The 26,319-nt window shown below is 33.8% G+C and overlaps 1 protein-coding gene across 1 annotated transcript in view; it reads right to left on the bottom strand.

The window, feature by feature from the left end:
• COL19A1 (collagen type XIX alpha 1 chain) overlaps positions 1-26,319 on the bottom strand; it is a 354,677-nt gene that overhangs the window by 180,287 nt on the left and 148,071 nt on the right. Inside the window, exons 12-13 of the mRNA XM_063098322.1 lie at positions 23,114-23,167; positions 21,504-21,539 (exon numbers count right to left, since the gene is read on the bottom strand). Coding sequence (XP_062954392.1) covers positions 21,504-21,539; positions 23,114-23,167 — 90 coding nt within the window. The remainder of the gene's footprint in view (positions 1-21,503; positions 21,540-23,113; positions 23,168-26,319) is intronic.

The raw sequence follows: 26,319 nt of genomic DNA, 5'->3' as shown, positions 1-26,319 counted from the left end.
CACACACAAACCGGGGGGGGGAGGGAAGAAGATATAACAACCACAATTATTTGAAGTTGATACAACAAGCAAACAGAAAGGACATTGTTGGGGGGGAGGGGGGGAGGGAGAAGGGAGGGAGGTTTTGGTGATGGGGAGCATTAATCAGCTACAATGTATATCGACAAAATAAAATTTAAAAAAAAAAAAAGAAATAAAATAATAGTTTTGTGTATTATATCATATGGAAATAATAAACATTACTACCAAAAACAAAAAAAACAAAATAAATAAATAAATAAATAAATGGTGACATAAAAAAAAAAAATTCAACATCACATTAAAAAGATCATTTACCATAATAAAGTAGAATTAATCCCAGGGATGCAAGGATTCAACATATGCAAATCAATAAACGTGATATATAACATGAAAAGAATGAAGCGCTAATACCATATGATCATTTCCATTGATGCAGAAAAATCATTTGACAAAATCCAAAATAACTTCATAATAAAAACTCAGCATATTAGCTATAGAAGAAAGTACTGCAAAGTAATAATGGCCACATATGACAAACTCACAGCTGAAATCATACTGAATGGAGAAAAGTTAAATGCTTTTTCTCAAGATCTGTAACAAGACAAGAATGTTGACTTTCACCACTTCTATTTAATATAGTACTGGAAGTCCTAGCCAGAGCAATTAGGCAAGAGAAATAAATAAAAGGCATCCAAATTGGAAAAAAAACAATTTAAATTGCTCCTGGTTGCAGACAACGTGATCTTATGTATAGAAAACTATAAAGATTCCATCAAAAAACTGTTATATCTAATAAATGAGTTCATTAAAGTTGAAGGATACAAGATAACCTACAAAAATGAGTAGCATTTCCATAAACCAATGGCAAACTATCTGAAAAAGAAATCAAGAAAACAATCTCATTCATAGTAGCTACAAAAAATTAAAATACTTAGAAAAAAAATTAATCAAGGAGATGAAAGATCTCTACACTGAAAAGTATAAATCACTGATGAAAGAAATTGAAGACAACATAAATTGATGCAAAGATATCTTGTTTGCTTTCATGTATTGGAAGAATAAATATTGTTAAAATGTTCATATCATCCAAAGCAATCATCAGATTCAACGCAATCCCTATCAAAATACCAACAACATTCTTCACAGAAATAGCAAAAACAAAACAAAACAAAACAAAACAACCCTAAAATTCGTTTGGAACCACAAAAGACCCCAAATAGCAGAAGCAATCTTGAGAAAAAAGAACAAAGCTGATGGCATCACACAATGTGACCTCAAAATATACTACAAAGCTATAGTAACCAAAATACCATGGCTTAAAAACAGACTCATAGACCACTGGAACAGAAATGGAGAGCTCAGAAATAAATCCATGCATTTACAGCTAATTGATTTTTGAGAGAGGTTACAAGAACCCACATGGGGAAAGAATAGTCTCTTCAATAAATGGTGTTTGGAAAACTGAATATCCACATACAGAAGAATAAAATTAGACACTTATCTCTTACCATATTCAAAAATCAACTCAAAATGGATTAAAGGCTTAAATATAAAACTTGAAACTATGAAACTACTAGAAGAAAACATATGGAAAAAGCTCCATGACATGGATCTGGGCAATGATTTTTTGGATATGACCTCAAAAGCAAAGGCAACAAAAGCAAAAATAAACAAACGGAATTACATCAGACTAAACAGCTTCTGCACAACAAAGGAAATGATCAATAGAGTGAAGAGACACCCTTCAGAATGGGGGAAAATATTTGTGAGCTATCCATCTGATAAGGGATTAATATCCAAAATATATGAGGAACTCAAATGAGTAGTAAGAAAACAAATAATCCTATCTAAAGATGGGCAAAAGACCTGAATAAACATTTCTCATAAGATGACATACAATGGCCAACAGGTATGAAAAAATGCTCAACATCATTAATCATTAAGGAAATGCAAATCAAAGTCACAATGAGATATCACTTCATAGCTGTTAGAATGGCGATTATCAAAAAGACAAAAGGTAAGTATTGGTGAGGATGTGGAGAAAAGGAAAACCTTGCACCCTGTTGGTGGGACTGTAAATTAGTAAATTAGCCATTATGGAAAACAGTATGAGGCTCCTCAAAATATTAAAAATAGAACTATCTATTATCCAGCAATTTGGGTATATTTCCAAAGGAAATAAAGTCAGTATGTCATATATCATACCAATCAGTATCACTATGTTGAAGGGATAGCTGCACTCCCATGTTTGTTGCAGCACTATTCGCAATAGCCAAGACATGGAATTAAACCAGGTGTCCATCAGTGGATGAATGGATAAAGAAAATGTGCTATATATACGCAATGAAATACTATTCAGCTCTAAAAAATAACAAAATCCTGTCATTTGCAAGAGCATGGATATATCTGGAGAATATTATGTTAAGTGAAATAAGCCAGCCACAGAGAGACAAATACCATATGATCTTACTTATATGTAGACTCTAAGAAAGCTGATCTCATGGAAGAACAGAATAGAATGGTGGTTACTATAGGTTTGGTGCTCAGTGGGGAGGGAAATATGAGGAGATGTTGTTCAAAGAATGTATAATTACAGTTACAGTTTAGAGGGGGAAAAAAGTCCAGAACAGGCAAATACATAGAGACAGAATAGGCAAATATAGGGAGATAGAAATAGATAAGTGATTGCTTGAAGGGGCAGGAGTGGCACAGGTCAGGAGGAGAAGAGAAATTAGGAACAACTGATAATAGTTATGGAGTTTCTTTCTTGGGTCATAAAATGCTCTAAAATTGATTGGGCTTATGGCTGTACTGAACATTTAAAAAAACATTGGATTGTATACATTAAATGGGGGAATTGTATGTGAATTATATTTCAATAAAGTTGTTTAAAAAAGGAAAAAGAATTAACTATATGGTGAATTTTGGTAATTTGTGCACTAAATAATCTGAAAGTAGTTGCATTATTTATTTATTGGCTTTTTTGTGTGTTAAGTGGGAAAATGTGCTAGCAGTTTTTATACTGACAATAGACTGATCTTTGAAAATGTTAGAATCCTGAGATGTAAATACATCTGATGGCTAACTTCATTTCTGGGAAAATTATATTACAGGTCAATGGACAATAGTCTATATACAAATATTTCTTTAAACACAACCTTTTAGAAACAGTGTTAAACTGTCAAGTTACATAATCACATCAATTTTACAAACTGAATAAATTAAGGTTGTGTCAGTGTAACTCCAATTCAGTGCAAATAGCATTAATGAGATTAGTCATGATGTGTCACATAGACCCCCAGGAAGTCCCAGTGTCACTTTTCAGTCTATAGCTAACATGGGTTGGATGTGCATTCCAAATAATCAAACTGCGAAGCTATCAAAGCCAGGAACAAACCCTCTAATTTTTAACCTACCAATCAAACACTAGAAAGTTGGCATGAAAGCAAATTATAATTAGTGTTTTCTTAATATTTCAATGAAATGGAGCAATCAGAAAGTTATTTTCAAGCTTCTGAAAAAGAGTAAATAGTGTATCTTGTGGGCCGAGTCCGTGGCGCACTCGGTAGAATGCTGCGCTGGGAGCGCGGCGACGCTCCCGCCGCAGGTTCGGATCCTATATAAGGATGACCAGTGCACTCACTGGCTGAGTGCCGGTCACGAAAAAACGAAAAAAAAAAAAAATAGTGTATCTTGTGAATAAATCAAGATAATCTGAGAGTCAATATAATCTCAAATGTAGAGAGTACATTATGGAGTCAGAACAAGCAAACAAACAATAGTGAGGAAAAGAATAATGCAAACAACATAAAAAGAATCATATTAGCACAGAACCAAAAGGTAGAAGACCTACTGCAACATCTCAGCATTTCAACAAATCTTATGATGACCACACATTCACAGTAATAGATTAGGAAGGGGATAGAGAATTGATATTTACTGAATACATGACAGTGTATCAGGAATTCCACTAGTCACTTTATATAAGTGATCTTATTTAACAACTCTAACAAATGAAATTGTTCCCTTTTAGAGATGAAAAGTCAAACTCCCTAAAAAATAATACTGCAAATAAATGGTGAAGCTGAGCTCCTACCTCAAGTAGGTCTGACCCTAAAATTCTATTCTATTTCTAATATATTCTACTTCAACTTCCAGAGAAATCTTTAGAGCACAAGATACATTTGAATATGCTTCATCTTTATCCATGGGGGATTCAGGTTACTATTATCAGATTTAAGACACAGGGATGACCCTCAACATTTTTTGATACATGAAGGTATTCAGCTTTTCATAATATATTAAGACACTAGGAAGTGGTTGTGAAATAGAATGGCACTCTACAAGAAATGAAATAAAAAAACAACAACATAGACTGAAGAGGAGTAAGAACAGCACAGCCCCAGAAGAAAAGTACTCAAGGATTAGAGTTGATTAGGAGCTGGATGAGTCCGCAGTACAATTAGCAGGGGATTGATAAACCAAAGAGCAAACATTTGCTAGGATTTGTTAAAAAAGAGAAGCAATGCACAAGAGCTGGTTGTTGGTGACAATTCTCTGAATCTTTTGTGTTTCTATTTGTCTTGTGAATGAAGCTCTAACTGCTCCATATTCTGAGCTATCTTTTACCCTTTGGGTGGAGGTCTAGCCAAAAGTGGACCTAGAGAGTTAAAACAATATGGCGCAGTCACCTGGATTTTCTTGTTGGCTTGACCTGGTCTGAGATAAAAAAGATAATGATACTTGATATAGTACACTGCTTGTTCAGCACCCTTATGGTAGCCTACTTGGGCCGAAGTGAGGGACAGAATGAGTCTCTGTAAGTTTTATAAAAAAAGTCCTTGTCCTTGTTGATTTTCCTGGATGTTGATGTTCTCCTCAAGTCAAGGAGAAAGGTCAATGCAGAAACCTAGGGAGAAAATCATCTGGCTGTCTAAAGTAGACATAGATGATTTATGGGATTTGTTCAGCGGGTTGGGTCAGGGATCCTGAGGCATAGGGTTGATGAGATCAATAGTACAGGCTGGCCTAATCTACTCACTTGGAGTCTTGTTAATTAATAGTAGCCTTAATTAAATGAGACAAATGAGAAGTTTTGGTTCCAGCCTTTGTTGTTAAGTTTAATCAGAGTAGTTAGTAGAGTGGCATGCTCATAGAAAAATTTGCCAGAAGCCAAGATGGTATAAAATGAAGGATGGATATGGCTGGGAGACAATGGGTTTCTCCAGGGGTCTCTCATGTTTCTCTATGAGCTGTGAGGGAGGTACAAATGGCCCTTTTTTTCTCAACTATCTTTTTAGGCACGTTTATATAGCAAAGCAAAGGGCAGATTTTTTACTATTTAGGATATTAAAGAGAATGTTTCTCTCTGGGCAAAGGGCAAGTTCCTTGCAGTGCATTATAAAAGACTTGGGTTCCCTAAGCTTGGAGTACTCAGCTGTGATGCAAACTCACTGCACATGAAGCACCTACCCGGGTTGCTCCTGGAACCTGGGGGCAAGGCAACCAACATAAATAAAAAGCTCATGCTGCTCGCTGCTGTGAGTAATAACAGCTTTTTCTCTAACTCAAGTGTCTCATGTCTTCTACCAGGATCCATGAAACTGTGGCAGGCTAAGTTGTTATCTTTCAAGGAGTGTAAAATCTCAAACCTTTCATAGTTCTTGACACTGGTTAGTCAAATCCTGGCTCTATATTGGTCATCTATCTGACTTAACTAAACTATTCCTTATATTTATTCTCTATCCTTTTAAAATAATGTGACGAAGTAGTGAGGATTTAAAAAAAATTATTAAAGGGAAGTATATTAGATGGTGTGTAGCTAAAAGAATTAGATTCATTAGAAAAAAAAAAAGAAGGAAATAATAAAATTTTAGAGTTGGAAATGACCTTAACAACCTTCTGTCTGATCCCTAAATGTTAGTAAGTGACATGCCCAAGGTGAAATAAGTAAGTGAATATAAATAGTTGCACATTTCAGATTAGAATCTGGGTTTCTTCACCTTATGCACAGTGCTTAACTGTTTCTCAAAAGATGACTTTATTAATGGATTAAATTATATAAAGCTCCTGTCAATGTCTGCAGAATATTGAACAGACAATTGTATTCTTTAATTAAGGAGATAATTCCAGTTGCCCACAACAACATGACTTTTGAGTTGATCAAAAATAATCAGGGATAGTAAGTGATATCAGGATTGCTATTGCTGAGAATTTTCGATATGGGAGAAGATGACCACCTGTCCTAAATTAATTAGCTTTGGTAGCAGGGAAGAGGGTATCTACTACTTATTATGATGTTCATCAGTGATTTTATATTTTTCTTTAGATATTGTATTTGGTTATACTTCACTTTAATAATATGCTTGTCAGTGTAAAGGATTTATTTCTTCTACCTATGAAGAAGAATATTTATTGAGAACCAATACTGTATCAAGTACTTTTAGTCTCTGGGCATGCAGATGTAGATAAGACAGACAAAGATTTTGTCCTCATGGAGGTTATACTGGTGGTAAAAAAAAACACTTAGAATTTAGTTTAAATTTAATAGTTTTCTTAAGAAGAAAGAATTCTACCCATGACACTGTGATTTAATAAAAGTTCTCAGCAATTATTTTATAAAACATTTTACAAAATGTTTTTATAAAAATGTGATTTTATAAAACATTTCTCAGCAATTATTTCATAAAGGCCTTTAGGTTCATACCTATTAATATTTTTGCCATTCATATTAGCATAATAACAATAATAATAACAACAATTGCTAAGAGTTAAATAGTATTTACTAGAAGCCAGTTATTGTTCTAAAATCTTCACATATGCTAACTCATTTAATCACTACTATAACACTGTGCAATAGGAAATATTATTATCCCATTTATAGATGATGAAACTAAGGCACAGAAAGGTCAACAAATATGATCAGGTTCTAACCCAGGCAGTCTGGCTCCAGGGTATATATAATTTCTAAGCTGTACTGTATGGGTTTTTGGTTTGTTAAAATCAGTAGAATAGCTAATAGGAATGAATACAATTCTAATCCTTTTTAGAGAACAATCATTTTTGAGTTCCATTTTATAGATCAGTACAAGGTTCTACCACAAAGATTTCAAAAATGCTTAAATAGAATATAACTAAATTAAGCTAATTTAGATGTAGATTTATGGCTTAAATAAATATCTGCTTTTGGTGCTTATAATTTTTTAAAAGGCTTAACCATTTTATAATTTTCTAATGGTATTTGAAATACATTTTAATTTATTTTCCTAGATTGCTAAGTATTTTGACATGAAACAACTCTTTCATGAAAGTCCCAAATTGCCAATGCATAGCACTTTTAGAAAAGGAAGTTTTACTGTTGAGGTTTAAAATGTATAATTTAGACTTTCGATGAAAATAATTTCAAACATCTTTTGAAACAGAAGCAAACTATAAACAGAAGGGCAGAGGGAGCTATTCTCAAATCATTCATCTAATGAAAGATATATAAATCACCTCCCTGTCAAATGAGCTGACTATAAATTTTTCCAAAACATAAATCTTCTCTGAGGCTAGCTAAACAATAAATTTTTCTAGGGACTTAAGCATCAACTTGCCTGTATTTCTGCACAGAGTAGATAAAAATAGATTTATATTATAGCAACAGCTTCTATTTTAATCAACTAATTCACTTATATAAATCTTTTGTCCATGATGAAGAAAAGGATTGATTTAAAAAAATATGTCAATTGCCTTCTTTCTACTGACCCATTAGTACCCTAAAAATCCCAATACTGAGTTGGATTACCAATTTCAGAATACTAACGATGAATTAAATATGAATTATTTAACTTTTTAAGACTAATAGTATTATTTCAAATTCAGAGCATGTAAGTAATTCAGATTTTGATATGTGAGGAATTTAAGATAATTTTAAATTGAATGGCCTGTTAATTACTATGCTATAATACCCATATTTATAGGTTTGTATAAATATGTATAATACATATATGCTATAGAACGTATATTTATTTTAGCAAGAGCAGAAAGAGAAATTATGTTCTTTGGATATAAAACAAGAACATTTCTATTTTATTCACCTTAAAAAAAATAGTTACAGTTCCTTAGGAATTTGAATAAGAAAGCATTATTAAGTAGTTGAGTCTGAGACTCAAATGTATTTAGAGTAAATAACTGTTTAAATTACAACATAAGAATTCTAGCAAAAAATGATTTTCTCTGAAATTACTAGATGTCTGTGCATTGTATCAATGTAACCACAGCTGTACAAATACATGTAGACTATTTATATGCTAATCGCAAATGATCATTGTAGTGGATTGAATTATGTCTCCCCAAAACTCAATGAAGCTTGAATTGTATCCCCAAGTTTTTGTACTAGAAACTAAGCCCTCACTGTGACTATTAACAGGGTGGGAACTCCTACTATGGTAATTGTAAGGTGGGGACTTGAAGGGGTGATTGGGTCGTGGGACAATGCAGTAATGAATGGATTAAAAATGGTGGTCAGGGGCATGGTTCTGAGGGCTTTAAAAGAAGAGAAGAGTCTGTCTTTCTCTCTCTCTTGCTCTCTCTGCTTCCACCATCTTGCAATGTAAGACCCCTGTGTCACTGTCACCACCACCAAATGGACTTCGGACTTCCTAGCCTCAGAAACTGTAAGCAATAAATTTCATTTTCTTTATAAATCACCCAGTTCTGTGTACTTTGTTATAAGCAACATAAACAGACTAATACAATCATCTCTAAGCAACTGGTTGCTTTTTCTTAAACCAAATAGGTTCAGAGAAGGCAATGACAGTGAGTGTTTATTTCTGTGTCCCCAGTAATTCGCACAGTATCTGGCACATGGTAAGCATTTAACTGAGTGGGTAAAAGGGAAGGAGGAAGGGAGAAAAGGTACCATATTACTTACTGAACAATCTTTTTTGTATTTTATACACATCAACTTAGAAACACAATTATTTCAGAGCTTCCCCTATGTGAATATTATATGATCTCTTGTGCACTGCGGCTATCTGTTAATTGAGTGTCATTTGATTTACAAATGACCAGCTGAGGTTTTCTCTCAGTTGCTTATGGTATTTAAGGTAATTTTCTTAGAGTGAAAGCTATGCTCCCTCTCTGTGCCTAATTTTCACTTAAGCTGGATTTATCTGGGCCCCAAGGAACTGGCAGTTAAGTATCATTTACTAAGCATGTCTAAGGCACTTCTGCTGTTGACCGACTTAACCTTTGGCTTCTGTGTAAACATTTGGTGCCATCTGGATGAGTATTTAATAACTCCCTAAAGAGACAGGGCCGGAGCAGCATAGTCATTTTCCTGGGAACTAAAATTAGTGGATATATTACATTAAATAGTACCATTCTACGTTCCTTCACCTGTCTCTTTTCTGACATGACATACAAAGGCCAAAAGAGAAAAGAGGGAAAGAGGCGGAGATATTAGCCAACTGCCTCATTTCAGTCATAGTCCCTGCCTTGCTTCTGAAGCCTCGGTTATGTACTTTAGTAAAACTTTACTGTAAAAATAGCAGTGTATTATTTAACTGAGGGGAATCTGGTACAAGTAGGTAATAGGAAGGATATAGAAAATACACAATTTTTAAAAATTACATATAAAGTCACCCTGCATTTGTATAAAATTAGGATCTTAGCAACAAATTACAAATAACAAATAATTTGAGATTATTCTACCTGCATATTTAAGTGTAAATATTTACATTTAATATATAAATGTGAGGGAAAAAGCTACTATAAAATGCCATAATTCATATAACATGAATAAACATAAAATACTTACCCTTAATAGAGGATTTTTATTTCAAAATCTTCATGATTTTGGAATAATTTGTCAGAATCTACATTTAACATAAATTTTTTATTATGATCTTAGACAAACTACATTTTGACCAAAGAAATTTGGTTACTTATTATGATAAGTAAAATTTTCTTATTCAGTGGTGGTTTCAGCTCACATAAATTCTTTGTAAATTGTAAATATTGATAGAAGAGATACTTTAAATTTACCAGTAACTCACTAGTTAAGTATCACCTTGACATTAAGTACTTAGTTTTTCCACAAACATAATATAACATTTTAGGGGAAATACTGATTCCAAACATAGTTTTATTAAAATTTTATTTTAAGTAACTTAGAAAAGGAATTTTTATTCTTCATCATGCTATTCAGAGGTGGCTTCTCTAGTCAAATCGTTATTGTAGCTCAAAACATGACAATGATATTAGCAATATGACCATTTCAGGTATGTTAGCAATCAAGGAACTCTGGAAAAATGTGATTCGCTGACTTTTTTTTAAACTTGGAATTTAAAAAAGTTAGTATGTACATATGCAAAATGTGTTTATAAAGGAATTATTCTTTGTGGTTAATAAGCCAGTTACTTAGAGAATTTTAAGTAGAATAATGGCACTATTTGATTTTATTTTGCTTCATTTGTGCTATTGATAGCAAAAGTCCTAAATTTATAAAAATTTCTTTCACATTTTTATGGATTAGAATGCTAAATTTTACTACCTAGGAGTTAAACAAAGTACTGAGAAATGGATAAATGAATAAGGCAAGATATGGTAAAACCTACAACTATAAATCAAAGACTTTTCTATTACTCTATATTTTTGTATTATAATCATTAGGCAAATCATAGGAATTGGAACTTAATAGGCACTCACTCTTGATTGCAAACCTGAAAATGTAAGCGGAGCCAATGTGCTGAATAAGAACAAAGGATTTACTGTATGTGGCCAGTGCTCTGCTTTTTAAAAAATTAAATATTGGACAATTTTCTAGAAAACTGACTTAAGAAGAAATAGAAAACTTTAATAAACAAATTCTCTTGAAACACTAAACATAGAATCAGTGTCACAAAAATCTTGAGCTAAAAAAGACATCAGTCCAAGTTGTTCTACCCAAATCATTGGTAAGAGATAATCCTTATCCTATACAAACTATTTAAGAGTAGAGAAGACAGAGAACATTAATAAACTAAATTAATGAGGATAATACAACAAAATTTTTTCTAAAAAAATGAATAAGGCAATGTTCATTAAATACCAATTATTTTTTGAGGACATACTCTTTGTCAAGCACTGCTCTGTATGCTTGGAATTCAACAGTGAACAAAACTTATAAAGACCTTTGCCCTCATGGGGTTAATATTCAACAGGGAGTGAGTTTGACAACAAACAATAAACATAATAAACAGGCAGTTTAAACAATATATTAGAAGATGATAAGAGCGGTGGAAGAATAAAATATGGAACATATAATTGGGATGAGAAATTCCAAGTGTGTATGTATGTGTGTAATTTTAAAATAGGGTAGCCAGTGTGGTCATTACTGAGAAGGTGACACCTAAACAGAAACTTGAAAGAGGTAAGAAAGTTAGCTATGCATGTATTTAGGGCAGGTAGAAGAAACAGCAAATGCAAAGCCCCTAAGGTGGGAGTGTGCCAGGCCTGAGGAACAGCAAGACGTTTACTGTTGTGGAGTAAAGTCATCAAGAAAAAGAATAATAGGAGATGAAGTCAGAAATGTAAAGAGAGTTGAATCCTGTAAGACTTTGTGGGCCATTGTATGGAATTTGGCTTTTATGCCAAATCAAATTGGGAGATTTTGAACAGAAGAGTGACAAGGAACATTTTGGCTTCTTTGTTTAGAAAAAACTCAAGGAGAGCAAGGGGTGAAGGAGAGAGACCATTAATGGGCTACTGAAATAATCAAGGGATATATGATGGTAACTAGGAGCCAGTGGTAGCAGTAGGGATGAGAGAATCAGTCAGATTCTAGATATTTATTGATGGCAGGCCAATAGAAGAACTAAAGAAATTTGTAAGACTAACTTGCTTATATTTACAAATGCAAAATTTCTAAGTAAATTATAAGTAATCCAGCATTATATAGAAAAAAAAATACATCATAGGCTTCCAGAATGGCCTAGTAGTTCCTACTGGATCAGTATACCCACAGATAACAATGATCAACTCTGCACAAAATATCAAAACAACTATCTGCAGACACTAGAAACTCAACAAAAGTGGGCAGATACTGGAGGGGAGTCAACATTTGGAAAAGGTAAACAGAACAGAGTTAGTTTCCTGTTTTTGAGATGTTTAGTCTGAGGATAGGCTCAGATCTGGGTCATGGGGTGGCTGAATGAAAAGCCTGCAGTCTTGGTGGACTGGAAAATCCATGGATAGAGTTCAGGGGAAGTGCAATTCCTGGAAAGTAAAGGGGGGTGGTTTGCAAAATCCTGAAAAAAGAAAGAAAGCCCCCAATTCTATGTATAAACTATGCCCAAATCTCTGACTGACCCCTAACAATGCATATACAGTGCAAACTCCAACTAGCCCAGCTTCGGTTAAAAGAACAAAACTGAGATTTCAGCTGTTGCCAACTACAGGGAAAACAAATTTTGCACTGTGAGCCCAGCCAATATAACTGTCTGCTTTTAAAATATATTAATGCTCTCTAAAGAAACATAACAGAATTCAGAATTTCTATAATTTATCATTCATAGTATCCGACATACAACTGAAAATTACCTGACATACAAGTAATCAGAAAAACATAACCCATTCTAAAGAGGAAAGACAACAGAGACCAACTTGACATTACTCAGATGATAGAATTATTAGACAAAGATGTTAAAGCATCTATTAAAAGTATTCTCAAAGACAGAAAGGAAAACATGCTCATAATGAATGAAATGATAGGAAATGTTAGTGGAGAAATGGACACAAATTTTTTAAAAAAAGAACTCCACTAACTTAAAAATATTGTATCTGTAATGAAAAATTCACATGCTGGGATAAATGGCAGAATGGAATTAACCAAAGTATGAGTAAGCTTGGCAATAGTTCATTAGAAATGGTCTATTCCTAAGAGGAGGGAATTAGATGAAAAAAAAAAAAATAAACAGAGGGTTATAAACAAGTGTGACACTATTAAAAATATAACATTTATGTAAATGGCATCACAGACAGAGAAGAAAAAGATAATGGAGCAGAAAATGTGCTTGATGAAATAAGGACCACAAATTCCCCAAATTAGGGTAATGACATGAATTCACAGATTACAGAATGTCACGAGGATCAATTTAAAGATAAACATACCTAGACACATCTTTATTAAACTGCTAAAAACCAATGATAAAAAGAAAAAATATTGAAAGCAGTGTAAGAAAAATGACATATCATATACAGGGAACAATTACTGGAATGACTGTTGACTTCTCATCAGAAATAATGGAGGTCAGAGATAGACAAAAGTCTCCAAAAGTGCTAAAAGAAAAAAAGGAACTGTCAAACCAGAATTTTGTATTTTTCATGAATGCGGTAAAAATATTCATGATGACCAGGTAGTTTATCCTAGTATACCAAGAATGGTTCACACTCAGAAAATATACAAGGTAGGTTACCACATTAAGGTATTGAGGAAGGAGTATACAATTATTTCAATAGATGCAGAAAAAGACTCTATAAAATTAAACATCTGGTCCAGATAAAACTCTCAACTAGAAAAAGAAAAAAAATTTCTTTAACTGGGTAAAAAAAAGAACAAGCAAAATACAGCAAGTCCATGTTTAATGTAAAACTTTAGAGCACTCACATGGAAAAAGACCAATACCACTATCTTCTTTACCCAAGGTCTTTAATCCTCCCCCCAAACAAATAAAAGGAAAGATCATATTTAAGGTGAAACTTCAGAGCCTTCACCTTAGAGAAAGGGAAAAGGGTAGGAAAATAACTACAATCCTTATGTAACAAGACCAGGAAAAGAAATAAGAAACAAACATTTTGGAAAGGAAGAGATAAATTGTCATAATCTGAGGACAATGTGGGTACCTGCATAGTAAATATAGGAGAATATATAGGAAACTATTAGAATTGATTTGATAGTTTAGCAAGGTAATGAATAAAGGTCAATTTACAAGCAAACTTCAAAAAGTTTGTAGAAAAATAAAGTTAAAAGATAATACGAACCTTTCCATGAACTTTTTGAAGTACGCTTATACAAAAATAAATATTAGGAGGAAGAAATGCATTTTTATGCCTTATGGAAAGCCAACTGTCCCAGTATAATTTACTGAGCATCTGTTCTTTCTCTTACTGATTTATAAAGTTTCCCTTATGACATTTCAAGGCCCCATATGTGCTTGTATCTGTTTCTGGGCTCTGTGTATCGAAAACAAAAATGTTTAAGTATGTTAAATATTATAGAGATATGGACACTATGGGAATTCTCATAAATTGATGGATATACTGATAATTAGCATGGACACTTTGGAGAATAATCAGACAATATCTTCTTAGATTGCAAAAGGGCATACTTTTTTATCCATAACTTCACTTCTAGGTTTATAACCAAGAAAAAATCTCATTCATGTGCATACTACATAAGCACAAATATATTCAATGTACATTGTCGGTAAAAGAAAAAAAAAAAACATACAGGAAAAAAACCCCGATGTTCACCAATACAAATATGCTTAGTGGTATGTATATGTTGGAAGACCACAGATCAGTTAAAAAGAATAAACCTGATCTATAATGTCAACATGGATGAATCTCAAAAACAGCATGATAGGGAAAAAAATTGCAAACATTTATGTACAAAAGGATACCATTTATGTTAATGAAAAAAATGCAGAGCATGGTACATTGCTTTACCTGTACATCTGCGGTAAAGGTGTAGTAAAAATAACTCCGTCATCAATGTAGTAGCTTCCTCCAGGTGAAAAGAGAGAAAAATAGGCATCTAATAATATTTTTGTTCATTTAAAAAAATCTGTAGATGTTCCTTACCATTATGAATGAAACTAGACCCATACCTCTCACCATATACCAAAATCAACTCAAAATGGATTAAAGAATTAAATACATGTTCTGAAACAATAAAATTCTTAAAAGAAAACATAGGGGAAATACTTCAGGAAGTAGGATTGGACATAGACTTTATGAATATGACCCCAAAAGCACAGGCAACAAAAGGAAAAATAAACAAGCGGGATTATATCAAACTAAAAAGCTTCTGTACAGCAAAGGAAACAGAGTGAAAAGACAACCAACATAGTTGTTTGAGGAACCTCTATACCATTTTTCCATAAATGCTGCACCGTTTTGCAGTCCCACAAACAGTGTAGGAGAGTTCCTTTTTCTCTGCAACCTTGTCAGCATTTATCATTCTCAGTCTTTTGGATATTAGCCATCCTAACTGGGGTGAGATGGTATCTCAAATGGTTTTGATTTGCATTTCCCAGATGCTGAGTGATGTTGAGCATTTTTTCATGTTCTGTTGGCCATTCATATATCTTCCTTTGAGAAATGCCTATTCAACTCCTTTGCCCATTTTTTAATTGGGTTATTTGCTTTTTGCTGTAAAGTTGTTTGAGCTCCTTGTATATTCCAGATATTTATCCTTTGTCAGATATATATTTTGCAAATATTTTCTCCCACTCTGTTGGTTGCCTTTTCACACTGTTAATTGTTTCTTTTGCTGTACAGAAGCTTTTTAGTTTGATATAATCCCACTTGTTTATTTTTCCTTTGGTTGCCTGTGCTTTTGGGGTTGTATTCATGAAGTCTGTACCCAATCCTACTTCCTGGAGTGTTACACCTATGTTTTCTTTAAGGAGTTTTATTGTTTCAGGATGTAAATTTAATTCTTTAATCCATTTTCAGTTGATTTTGGTATATAGTGAGAGGTATGGGTCTAGTTTCATTCTCCTAAATATGAATATCTAGTCTTCCCAGAACCATTTGCTGAAGAGGCAGTCTCTTCCCCAGGTTGTAGACTTTGTACCTTTGTCATAAATTAGATGGATGTAGGTTTATGGGTTATTTTCTGGATTCTCTATTCTATTCCACTAATTGGTGTGTCTGTTTTTATGTCAGTACCATGCTGTTTTGGTTATTATAGTTTAAAGTCAGGTAGTGTTATGCTTCCAGCTTTATTTATTTTGCTCAGGATTGCTTTGGCTATTCATGGCCTTTATTTATTCCATGTAAATGTCAGGATGGTTTTTTCCATTTCTGAGAAAAATATCATTGGAATTTTGATGGGGATTGCATTGAACCTGTAGATCAGTTTGAGTAATATGGACATCTTCACTACATTAATTCTTCCAGTCCAAGAGCATGGGATATCTTTCCATCTTCTTGTGTCCTCTTCAATTTCTTTCAACAGTGATTTGTAGTTCTCTTTGTAGAGATTTTTCACATCCTTGGTTAACTTTATTCCTAAGTATTTTATTGTTTTTTTTTTTTTAGGCTACTATAAATGGGCTAGCTTTCTTGATTTCTTTTTCTGCATGTTAACTGTTGGAGTAGAGAGATGCTATTGATTTTTGTGTGTTGATTTTGTATCCTGCAACTTTGCTGAAATCACTTATCAACTCTAAGAGTTTTTTGTAGAGGCTTTAGGCTGTTTGATATATAGAATCATGTCATCTGCAAAGAGGGACAGTTTGACTTCATTTTTTCCAGTCTGGATGCCCTTTATTTCCTTCTCTTCTCTGATTGCTCTGGCTAGTACTTCCAACACTATGTTGAATAGGAGTGGTGAGAGTGGGCATCCTTGTCTAATTCCTGTTCTTAAGGGAATTTTAGAAAATTTCTTTAGTTTTTTTTATTGTTTTGTGACTTAGATTTAAGTAATGTTTGCAGTAGAATGTAAAAGCTCAGGTTTCAGAGTCAGACAAATGGATATTTGGTTACTAGCTCTGTCACTTACTATCTCTGTAACCTTGGGCAAGTTACTTAGATCTTCTAGTCTTCAGTTCTCTCACAGGTGATATAGTAATGTTCATTTTATATCTCAGAGTTGTTTAGGGAATGGTTTAGATAACACATAGTAAGTACTCAATAAATGTTTACCATTTATTATTATTATTATAACTACTTAGGTTATAACAAGATGTGCTCTTTTAAAAATGTTCATCAGTTTATTAGATTAATTTAAATCTGATAGATTATTCATATTTATTTTCTTATAACTTTATTGTTACCCTTATTGTAAGCTTCTATAGTGCCTTACTATGTTTATGCAATAGTCAATTTAGTGCAAAACTAATTAGTGAATTTGTTATCACGCAAAAAGTGGTTGAAAAGAAATCAAAGTGATTTGATTAAATTTTTAAATTTTCAACCAGCTGTGTTTGCTGAAAATATGCCTAACGAAAGATACATGGAAGTGGATTTATGGTGGCAAGCATAGACTGTTTTCTTCCTATTTTGTGCAATTCAACCACACTCTCACCTCCTGACCTAAAGGAGTTTCAATTCTTCTTACCATATCTCTAGAGGACATTTTGTAAAAGAAGTATTTAGGGAAGATTCTTGGACACTGTTTTATATATTCCTTTCCAGATGCTCCATTTATAGATTCACAAACTTGTTCTTGAGCTTAATTCTTCATCTTTTATTGTTAGAATAATGTGGAAAGGCTATAAAATAAAGGAGGTTAGTGGGAAGAACTGCAAGTTTATTAATGTCATATCAAAGGGCATTAAATTTTTTTCAAATCAAGTAGACTGGCAACACTTAAAAGATATAAATATTAAAGGATAAAGTTGACAGTTAATGCCATAACTTTTACTCTAATATCTACGAAAATTTTATAGTCCCCAGATTTATTTGTCTTTTCTTTCTTTCTTCTAATTCCTTTTTTTTTTCCTGAGGCAGTCAATTTGGAGTTTTCTCCACATGACCTCTGAACATGAATCTATATAAAAATTCGAATGTTATCAAAGGGATTCAATTGTGGATTTTTAATGGGACCCAATTTCCTTAAATAATAAAGGAGTTTAGTGCACACTGCAGTAGCAAACTGCAGCACCATTTGGGTTGGTTTTCTTATTAAAAGGTTTCCTGTATATTGGAGAGTGAGAAGGTACCAGTCACCAGCAACAGGATACCTGGAGGTGGTTGGGAGCGGAAGTGAAACAGGGTAAACAGGCTGTGCTTGAATTTAACTAATGAAACTGTTTCTATGATTCTAATCTGTGTTTCATACAATTTCCTCAATGTCACCTTTTCTTAGTCCTGTAAAACTTGGCCTCTCTCACTCCTTTACCCATCTCCTCTGCTCAGAAGCAATTATATACAACCAGCTAGAAGAGAAAGTATTTATAAGAAACAAAAGTAACATTTGATCAAAATAGATAGATGGTTCTATGTATTGGATTTTTTTGATGAACTGGTTCTATGTGATTTTTTAAAATTTAAAGTAATAGCCAAAACTTGGGAATTCACAAAATAACCACAATAAACACAATCCTGTACAAAATTCTACATCAAAAAAGAATTGCCCCTGTATTGTAAACTCAGTGTTACAGTTACAGTGTGCTCAGTTTCTTATTAGATAAAATATGAATAAAAGTAAAGTAACCATAGAATGCGTGGATTTAGAGGGAGAAAAGTGTTCAGCTTTTTCCCGTTATTTATTCAAGGCAGTTCGACTGTGTGTGCTTAGACAGTCTCTGAATTCCATGTACTGGAGTTGCCAAAACTTGTGGTCCTGCTCAAGGAAGGATTTTTGTTGAACTTGCTTGTTGATTGTGAACCTGGAGATGGAAGCTCATCCTCTACAATGAAGTAATCAGGAACCAAATCATAGGTATTAATAGGGAGCCTGGCCTCTCTTGGAAGTTCCTGAAAGTATACAGGTTGGGCATTTTTGATACAAATATTAATATAATGAGTAATTCCAAAATGTTCACTCAAGATCTGAAAAAAGAATATTAGACATGCTTTCAGAGCACCGGTTCTCAAACTTGGCTACTCATTGGAATCGCTTGGGAAAAATTTGAAACAACTGTAGCCTGGGTCCTTCCCTAGAGATGTTGACTATGTTGGTATGTGATGCAGCCTGGGAATTACATGTTTTAAAAGCACCTCAGGTGATTAAGTGTGCAGTTAAGATGGAGAATTACTGACCTACAGAAAAAAAGCAGTGAGCTAGGGAGAGGGTGCTAAGCACTTGAAACTTAAAGTGTAGTCTGAGGATCAGTTGCACTTGATTCCCTAGGGGCTTGCTAGAAATATAGAATCTCAGGCCTCACCCCAGATTTATGGAATAAAGAAATGCATTTCAACCAGACCCCTGAGTAGTTCCTAATGCAAATTAATTCTTGAAAAGCATTAAGGCACTTGAGCCCACAGGAGTACTTGGATGGCTATATTAAGGCTGTAATTAAAGGTTTCTTCCCAGATCTAATCCCTTCCACTTAACCAAACAGGCTTCAATCTTAGTTTAGTTTTAGTAGTATGCCTCCATAATGGAAAAAGATGGTTCTTTATTACCATGAATTAAGTTGGATTTCAAATGAAAGCCAGACTTCTCCAACAGTCTAAAAGAATTTTCTGAGTAGGCAGAGAGCTTGTTCTATCATAGTTCCCATAAGCAATGGTTTCTCAACTCGAACTACATATTGAGATATACCCAGGAGCTTTTATAATATACTGGTCCTACATAGGATATAATAAATTAGAATGTCTGCGGGTGGACCATCAACACTGGTATGCTTTTAAAGCTCTCCAGAGCAGTTTAATGTGCAGCTAGTCTTGAGAACCACTATGGATGAACTCCAAGTTTGACTCCTATATATATCACTGCCTCATTTAATCCAAATCTAGTGCAGTAAGTCATTTTGGCTTTGAAGACCGTTACCAATTACTTCAATTAATAATAGATTAACCTGCGTTATAAGATCAATTAAATATTTAGTGCATGGTGAGTTGGTATTCATTTCAGTTCATCCCTATTTTATAGGTAATAGTTTATTATCTACATTAATGAATGAAGTAATGGCAAACATGTAAAATAGTAATACCTAAATACACTGATATTTTACTTTATAAAACACTTCATTTCACAGTTTTTTTGCTTTGTCATATCTTTAGACAAGTGTAAAAATTAATTTGTACTCTCTAAGTGCATGCCAGCTCAGTGATGAAAAGAGACATCTTCAATGTGTTTCTTGGCAAAATGAAAGCAACTGCTATTAAAAATCCACAGAATAGATATAGTCCAATACAATTTTCTGGCTGAGGGGCCAAAATTGCATTTCAGGTGAAATGATACATGTAGATTGCATCTTGGTCTTCCAACATGAGTTGATAATGACTAGGAAATCAGATAACTAAATGGAGTGGTTGAGCATATATGACTTAGCTGAAGGAAAAACAAGCATGTTTCTTGAGCAAGATGAACAGGCTTAACTAAATCAGTGCCAACAACTTTTTAAAAAAATTCCACAAGCTATTAAAAACTGAATAATATGCAGTTAAAACCTCTTCTCAAATAATTTCTATTTCAATATTAAAAGTTAAAGCTTAAAGCACAGAATTCCATTGCAAGTTGAATTTGTTTATTCCCAAGTAAGTCACCTATTTAGCTCCTTATGTTTTCTACCTATTAATAAATACTTTAAGCGACAGTTGTAAAGACTATTTGTGTAAGACATTATTAACATATTGTTGATAACGAGATTTTCAAGTACAAAAATAAATATAAATGTTATCAAAATCACACAGCCTTTGAGATTCCTGTGCTCCCTGATGGGAAAGACTCCATCCAGATCACTAAAACATTTCTTTAAACCTGACCTCTATGATCAGGACAGGCCTTTGAATACTGATGATTTAAGTGCTTAATTTATGTTATTAGGTAATATCAGCATAAAATTTGAGAAACCTCAGGTTACAAATGATCTTTAAAAAAAAACTTTCCTCTTTTCCATTAGGCTTAAAGTCATTCTTAGACCAAAGCTTTAAGTTAAATGAAAATCTTTAACGGCCTATGAAGAAAATCTGTAATAATAAATTGTATCTAAATATAAAACCATTATATATTTATGATTAAATGCTTAATAAATGATGAACCATATAACTGAGAACAATCCCATTATGTGCACATTATAAACTTTTCTTGTAAATTCTGTTACTGAAATATCACCATTTTATCATTTGCAAATCTTAGAAGCAAATCACATAGGAAAATAACAATGATATTGAACAAATTCGGGGGAGTGTAACGTTCGGTTGTAGTAGGTAACAGTTTTTATGTATTGGGTGATTATAGTTTGTTTTGTTCTTTTACAGTTTTTAGAGTAGTGGAACTGTCTCTGCTTCCATTTACTTTAAATGTGATGTAAAGAGTGTATAATCAAACATTTAAGAGACAAAATTATAAATCATGTGGAGAACAGAGAAAATTGCTCAGGGTAGGTACTGATTCCAGATTTTATAGTAACTACCGGTATGATCTCAGGTCAAGTACTTCATTGTTGTTGGCAGATGTCTCATATGTAAAATGCACAGATTTGGCTAGATGTACTCTTAGGTTATTATTGATTCTTAAAATACTCTGTGATTTAAATTCTGGTTTAGTCATAATGTAGTACAAATAATAAACAGGATAACAGATTTCAATTTTGAGTTTTGATTTCGAGAATACTTACTGTTAGTGGTGGTGGTCCTGGAGGTCCCATATCTCCCTAAAATAGATTAAAGAAAACTTGTAATTACCTATAGTTCTTTTTTGCACAATAATTTATAAATTTCTGAGTGGATAGAAGCAATATCTATAAATAAATCTTAAAGGACAGAAAAAATAGAATTTCATCTTGATAAGTCTCTGCACAATGAGAAATTTATCACGCACCCTTTAGCTCTCATGATGTAAAAATCACTTTGTGCACCTCCATGCTTTCTGCAACAGCAGAACTTGTTTTGAAAAGCTAAAATAATCTAATTTTCTATTCTTTTGTCTACTAATCCAAAATTAGAAAGAATATCTTTTCAAATATGGCTACTTGCCAATGGCACAGCTGGGAAGTGTCACAGTGACAGAAAATTTTTCTGACAAAGTAAGTACGAGGATCAGCAGAAATAAGAAGTGGATCTCCCCAGTTCATGCCTCCCAGCTGCAAGAAGCAGTCCCATGGCCTCTTCTAAAGCTCTGCTGAACTGGCATTGCACTTTCCACCAACTGTAAGAGGCTTTGCCTATATATAGGTATTCTTAAATACTAACAATACTTTGCTGGCCTATGAGAATACAAATTTCCAGGTGGATATATTGACAAGCTATTCAAAATCTTTAGAAAAATCATTTATCTAAAAGTTCAGCTCTGTGCTTTATTGTCGCAGGAACTCTTTATTTCATAAGAACTCAAAGTCATTAATACCAAGCATCCCTGCTATGGTTCTTGTTTAGGTGAATACTATACAGACCATATACTGGGTAGCACGGAGCACTAGAATGTTGTATTCTCACATTGAGAGTATCTCTAGGACTTTTTCTTTTCTCAGCAAATATAGCCATCTTTAGTCATAAAGTTAAGATTTAGCATTGTATAATCATTATATTTTGGAACAATTGAATTAAAATAACTGATAGTTTTTAAGGAACATTGGCGTAGAAAAGTCACTGAGGACCAATTTGCAAGATCACCATCAATGTAGAGATAAATACAAAGATAGACAAAAGGATTTCTAAATGTGCTGAGAATGGAGAGCAAAACAGTGCAAAATATACACATGTACAATTTTCATCAAATTGGGATCACCTAATGACCTTATTCAAAACAACTTGCTTTTACTATTTCTTAATTCTCTTCAAGATTACTGCCTATATGCCATTATGAAATAGCATATGAGAAAAAGTGGCAGGAAATGGAGCATTTAGACTAAGACTGAGATACAAATTTAGCCTCGTTTGCCCTCAAAGCCACTGCTTCACCATTACAGTAGCAGTTCAGTGTTACTGGAAAACTTCCCCAATACAGCACACATTTGCTAATTTGGTGACTGAATACCTGACGTTGTTAAGCAAGGGTGAAAAAAGGGAATCTTATAAACATGAGTTAATTTCAACTAGCAGTTGTGTATTTAGTCTCTTCAAACTAATTAAATGAACCTAAAGGCTTTTCTTGTTCAGATGTTTTTAACACAACTGCCTTTATATTAGAATGCTTCTGGGAGGTAAACAGTATCAACAAGAAATTACTGCATAGGTTCTCAGGGTTTTCTTAAGAAATGGTTGGCACTCTGCTGGATAAATACGATACCTTTTCTCCTTTTGGGCCAGGTGGACCACGAGGACCCAAGTCACCTTTCAAACCCTGTACAAAGAATAAAACCAATGTGATTTCTACACAGTTCTCAGAAAGCTTCAATCTCTAACAAGTCATTAGTAGCAAAACAAATCATAATTTACCGAGCTCCCAAGTCCCATTCTTCCCTTTGTAGTCTAGAGGGAAACAAAGACAACTGGCACTAAATGATAAGCAACATCTGCGCTGTGGTGGGTACAGATACATTAAATCAGTGCAAATCCTCAGTACTGCATATTTGTGCAACTTTGCTTCCTGCTAAAATTACATTAATTCACCATCTGGGAGAACATCATTTAGATCTATATGAGCTTTTAAGTATCCACTTTGGATTAAATTTGTGGATGTTGTAAATACCTTTGATTTAGCATTGATTTGGCCTTTATAAAGCTTGCCAAAAAAATGCAAGAGTTAAAACAAAAACATTTTTACATCTCTATCAAGAAATCTAATTGTGAGGGGAAAAGAGATGAAGGCTTCTTTCTTTTTCTATCACTCACAAAGCTGGAGCTACACTGTAAAATCTTTCCTGTTTTAAAGTATGTTTTAGTTCTCTAATTCCTATCTTTTTAACCTGAATTTATAAAGATATCAAATGAAACTATATTAAACATAGACAGAATATCAGATACATATTTTCATGAATCCTCTGGACTCCTGGGTTTTTCAAATGGGTATTTATTTGGTCTGTCTCAGAAATGACAGCTTTCGGAAATACCACAATAGATTTCACTGGAGGAGATCAGTTCTACAGCTGAATGTATTCACAGTGCAAATGAAAAGAAAGTTAGAGACATCCTAACTGTGTGGTAAATAGAAAAAAAATCTTCCTTTGTCCTTTAATTTAACACATTGGATGAGGGAAGAGCAATAACGGAGAAAAGAAATATCCTCAAGCCACTCGATGCCCAGTAAATCTTGGCGTCTTACTGTTCCTAGCTGAGAGCTCCAGCTATTATTACTCTGACATTTTGTAGTGAGTAAGTAATGCCAAATGCCGTCACCTGTAGCTTCTCCATATAGTTGTCCATGACAAATGGAAAGAAACAAAAAAAAAATTGAATACTTAAAATAATCTTGTTGCAGAGAGTATGTGAAAACTGTAGCCTTATACTTCAAAAAAAATTTTTTTAATGGATGAAAATAACATCTAATTTACTAAGAAACTTTGTAGTTGCATAAATGTCTTTGTGGACAAAACTCATAGCTATGTTTCTTTCCATCATTAACTTGAAATATTTATGGAAAAAGAATGAGTAAAAAATTAAATAATATCTGAGATATGGTATTCTCTTATTATTTGAAATATCCATCCCTTTCCTAATCTAACACCACATACTGTATTTATACATGCTTCCAGAGTATAACTTGGCAACAGCATATTCTAAAAACTTGGGGGAAGAAAACTACCATTTCTGTGAACAAATTTTATTGTGAATTCATTCACTCATTTATCCATTTATTCAATATATACCTCATGTGCGTCCCTCTTGCAGGCCTTTAAACCTGCACTGTCCAACACAATAGCCATGAACCACATGTAGCTTTTGAAGCCTTGAAATGTGACTACTTTGAATTGAAATTTGCTGTGAGTGTAAAATACCATTGGGTTTCCGATATTTGGTATAAGAAAAGAATGTAAACTATCTCATTAATTATTTTTATGTTGATTATATGTTGAAATGATATTTGGATATATCCGATTAAATAAAATATATTATTAAAAGTAGTTTAACCTGTTTACTTCTACTTAATGTAGCTATTAGAAAATGTTATGTATTTACATTTGTCTTGAATTTATGTCTTTCATTATATTTCTATTGGATACTACTGCTTTAGAGATACAAAAAAGAACAAGAAGTTGAGACACTCCCTGTGACTGAACGTTAGTCAGGCTCCTCTGAGCTTTCTCAACTAGGCCTGGACCTTGGCCCTCATCCTGTCTTTGGCCTTCCCAGCCCAGTTATAGCAAGACTCTTGCTAAGTCAGTTTAGAGAGCATCTTCTATCCTTGATATTTGTTTGTCATCCTCTGCCTTTGAGGAGATGAAGTTCTGCATCCTCTACCTTTGATATCTAAGTCCTTGGCCTGTCTGTAACAACAGTCCTCTTAGATCAGTTTAGCAAGAATCATCCTACTCTTGAAATCTCTTCTTAGTAATTTTCCATCCACTGACCACGTTCACTCTGCTCATTGGCTATAAATCCCCACTTGTCCTTATTGTATTTGGAGTTGAGCCCAATCTCTCCTCCTTATTGCAATTCCCCTGTTGCAATAGTCTTGAATAAAAAGGCTTTCTTACCATTTTTGTAAAACAAGTGTCAGAATGATTTTTTCTTTAACCAAGTCAAGGTTTCTGCCCTTATGAGACTCCCATCATAAGAGGAAAGTAACTGACAATAGACAGGTCAATAGTCTGAATGTGATGCGTGAAGGGGAGAGCTGCCACTTCAGGTAAAGTGCAGTGGTGACCTTAGCTGTTGCAGAAAGATCCAGCCATGCAAGGATCCTGGGGGAAAGTGTGGGGGTAAAGGAAGCAGCAAGCAAAAAAGTTTCCAAGGTGGAAGGAGTGTTATGAGCATGCAGGTAGGGAATAGAGGATTAAGTCAAGATTAGCCTGGGGTCATAGCCTGGGGTCATGGCACAGGTCATGTCATATAGAGAATTCCAGGACATGGCAAGAAAGACAAGTTTTGTTCTAAGTGCAATGGGAAGCCACTTAAGTGTTTTAAGCAGGAAAATGACATCATGTGACTATGTTTTGCTTTGTTTTAAAAAAATAAACCACTTTGGCCATGATGTGGAACATAGAATGTAGGCAGTAAGGATGGAAACAGAAAAGGGGCTATGACAGGCAAGAGAGCAGGATGGCTGGAGCAGGGTAGTGACAGTGGAGATGGAGAGAAGTGGTGAGAGTTGGCATATACTGGGAGGCAGGACTGGCAGATGTGCCAGAAGTAAAGGCAGAGAAAAGGAGGTATCAAGGCTGATTTGTACTTAACAGACTGGGAGGTTTTTTGCCATTTACCAAGCTGAGAAGTTTATTAAAAAGAGGTTTTATCTCTCTTGCACATGTAAAACTATGCAGAGAAAAGACAAACATGAAAAAAAGAAATGGCTGCTAAAGACCCTGAGTATACACTACTCAACAAACATTATTG

This window comes from Cynocephalus volans, chromosome 5 (assembly GCF_027409185.1).
Source record: "Cynocephalus volans isolate mCynVol1 chromosome 5, mCynVol1.pri, whole genome shotgun sequence".
Taxonomy (NCBI): domain Eukaryota; kingdom Metazoa; phylum Chordata; class Mammalia; order Dermoptera; family Cynocephalidae; genus Cynocephalus; species Cynocephalus volans.
Note: the sequence above shows the minus strand (reverse complement) of the source record. Positions and strands in the feature narration are given on the sequence as shown.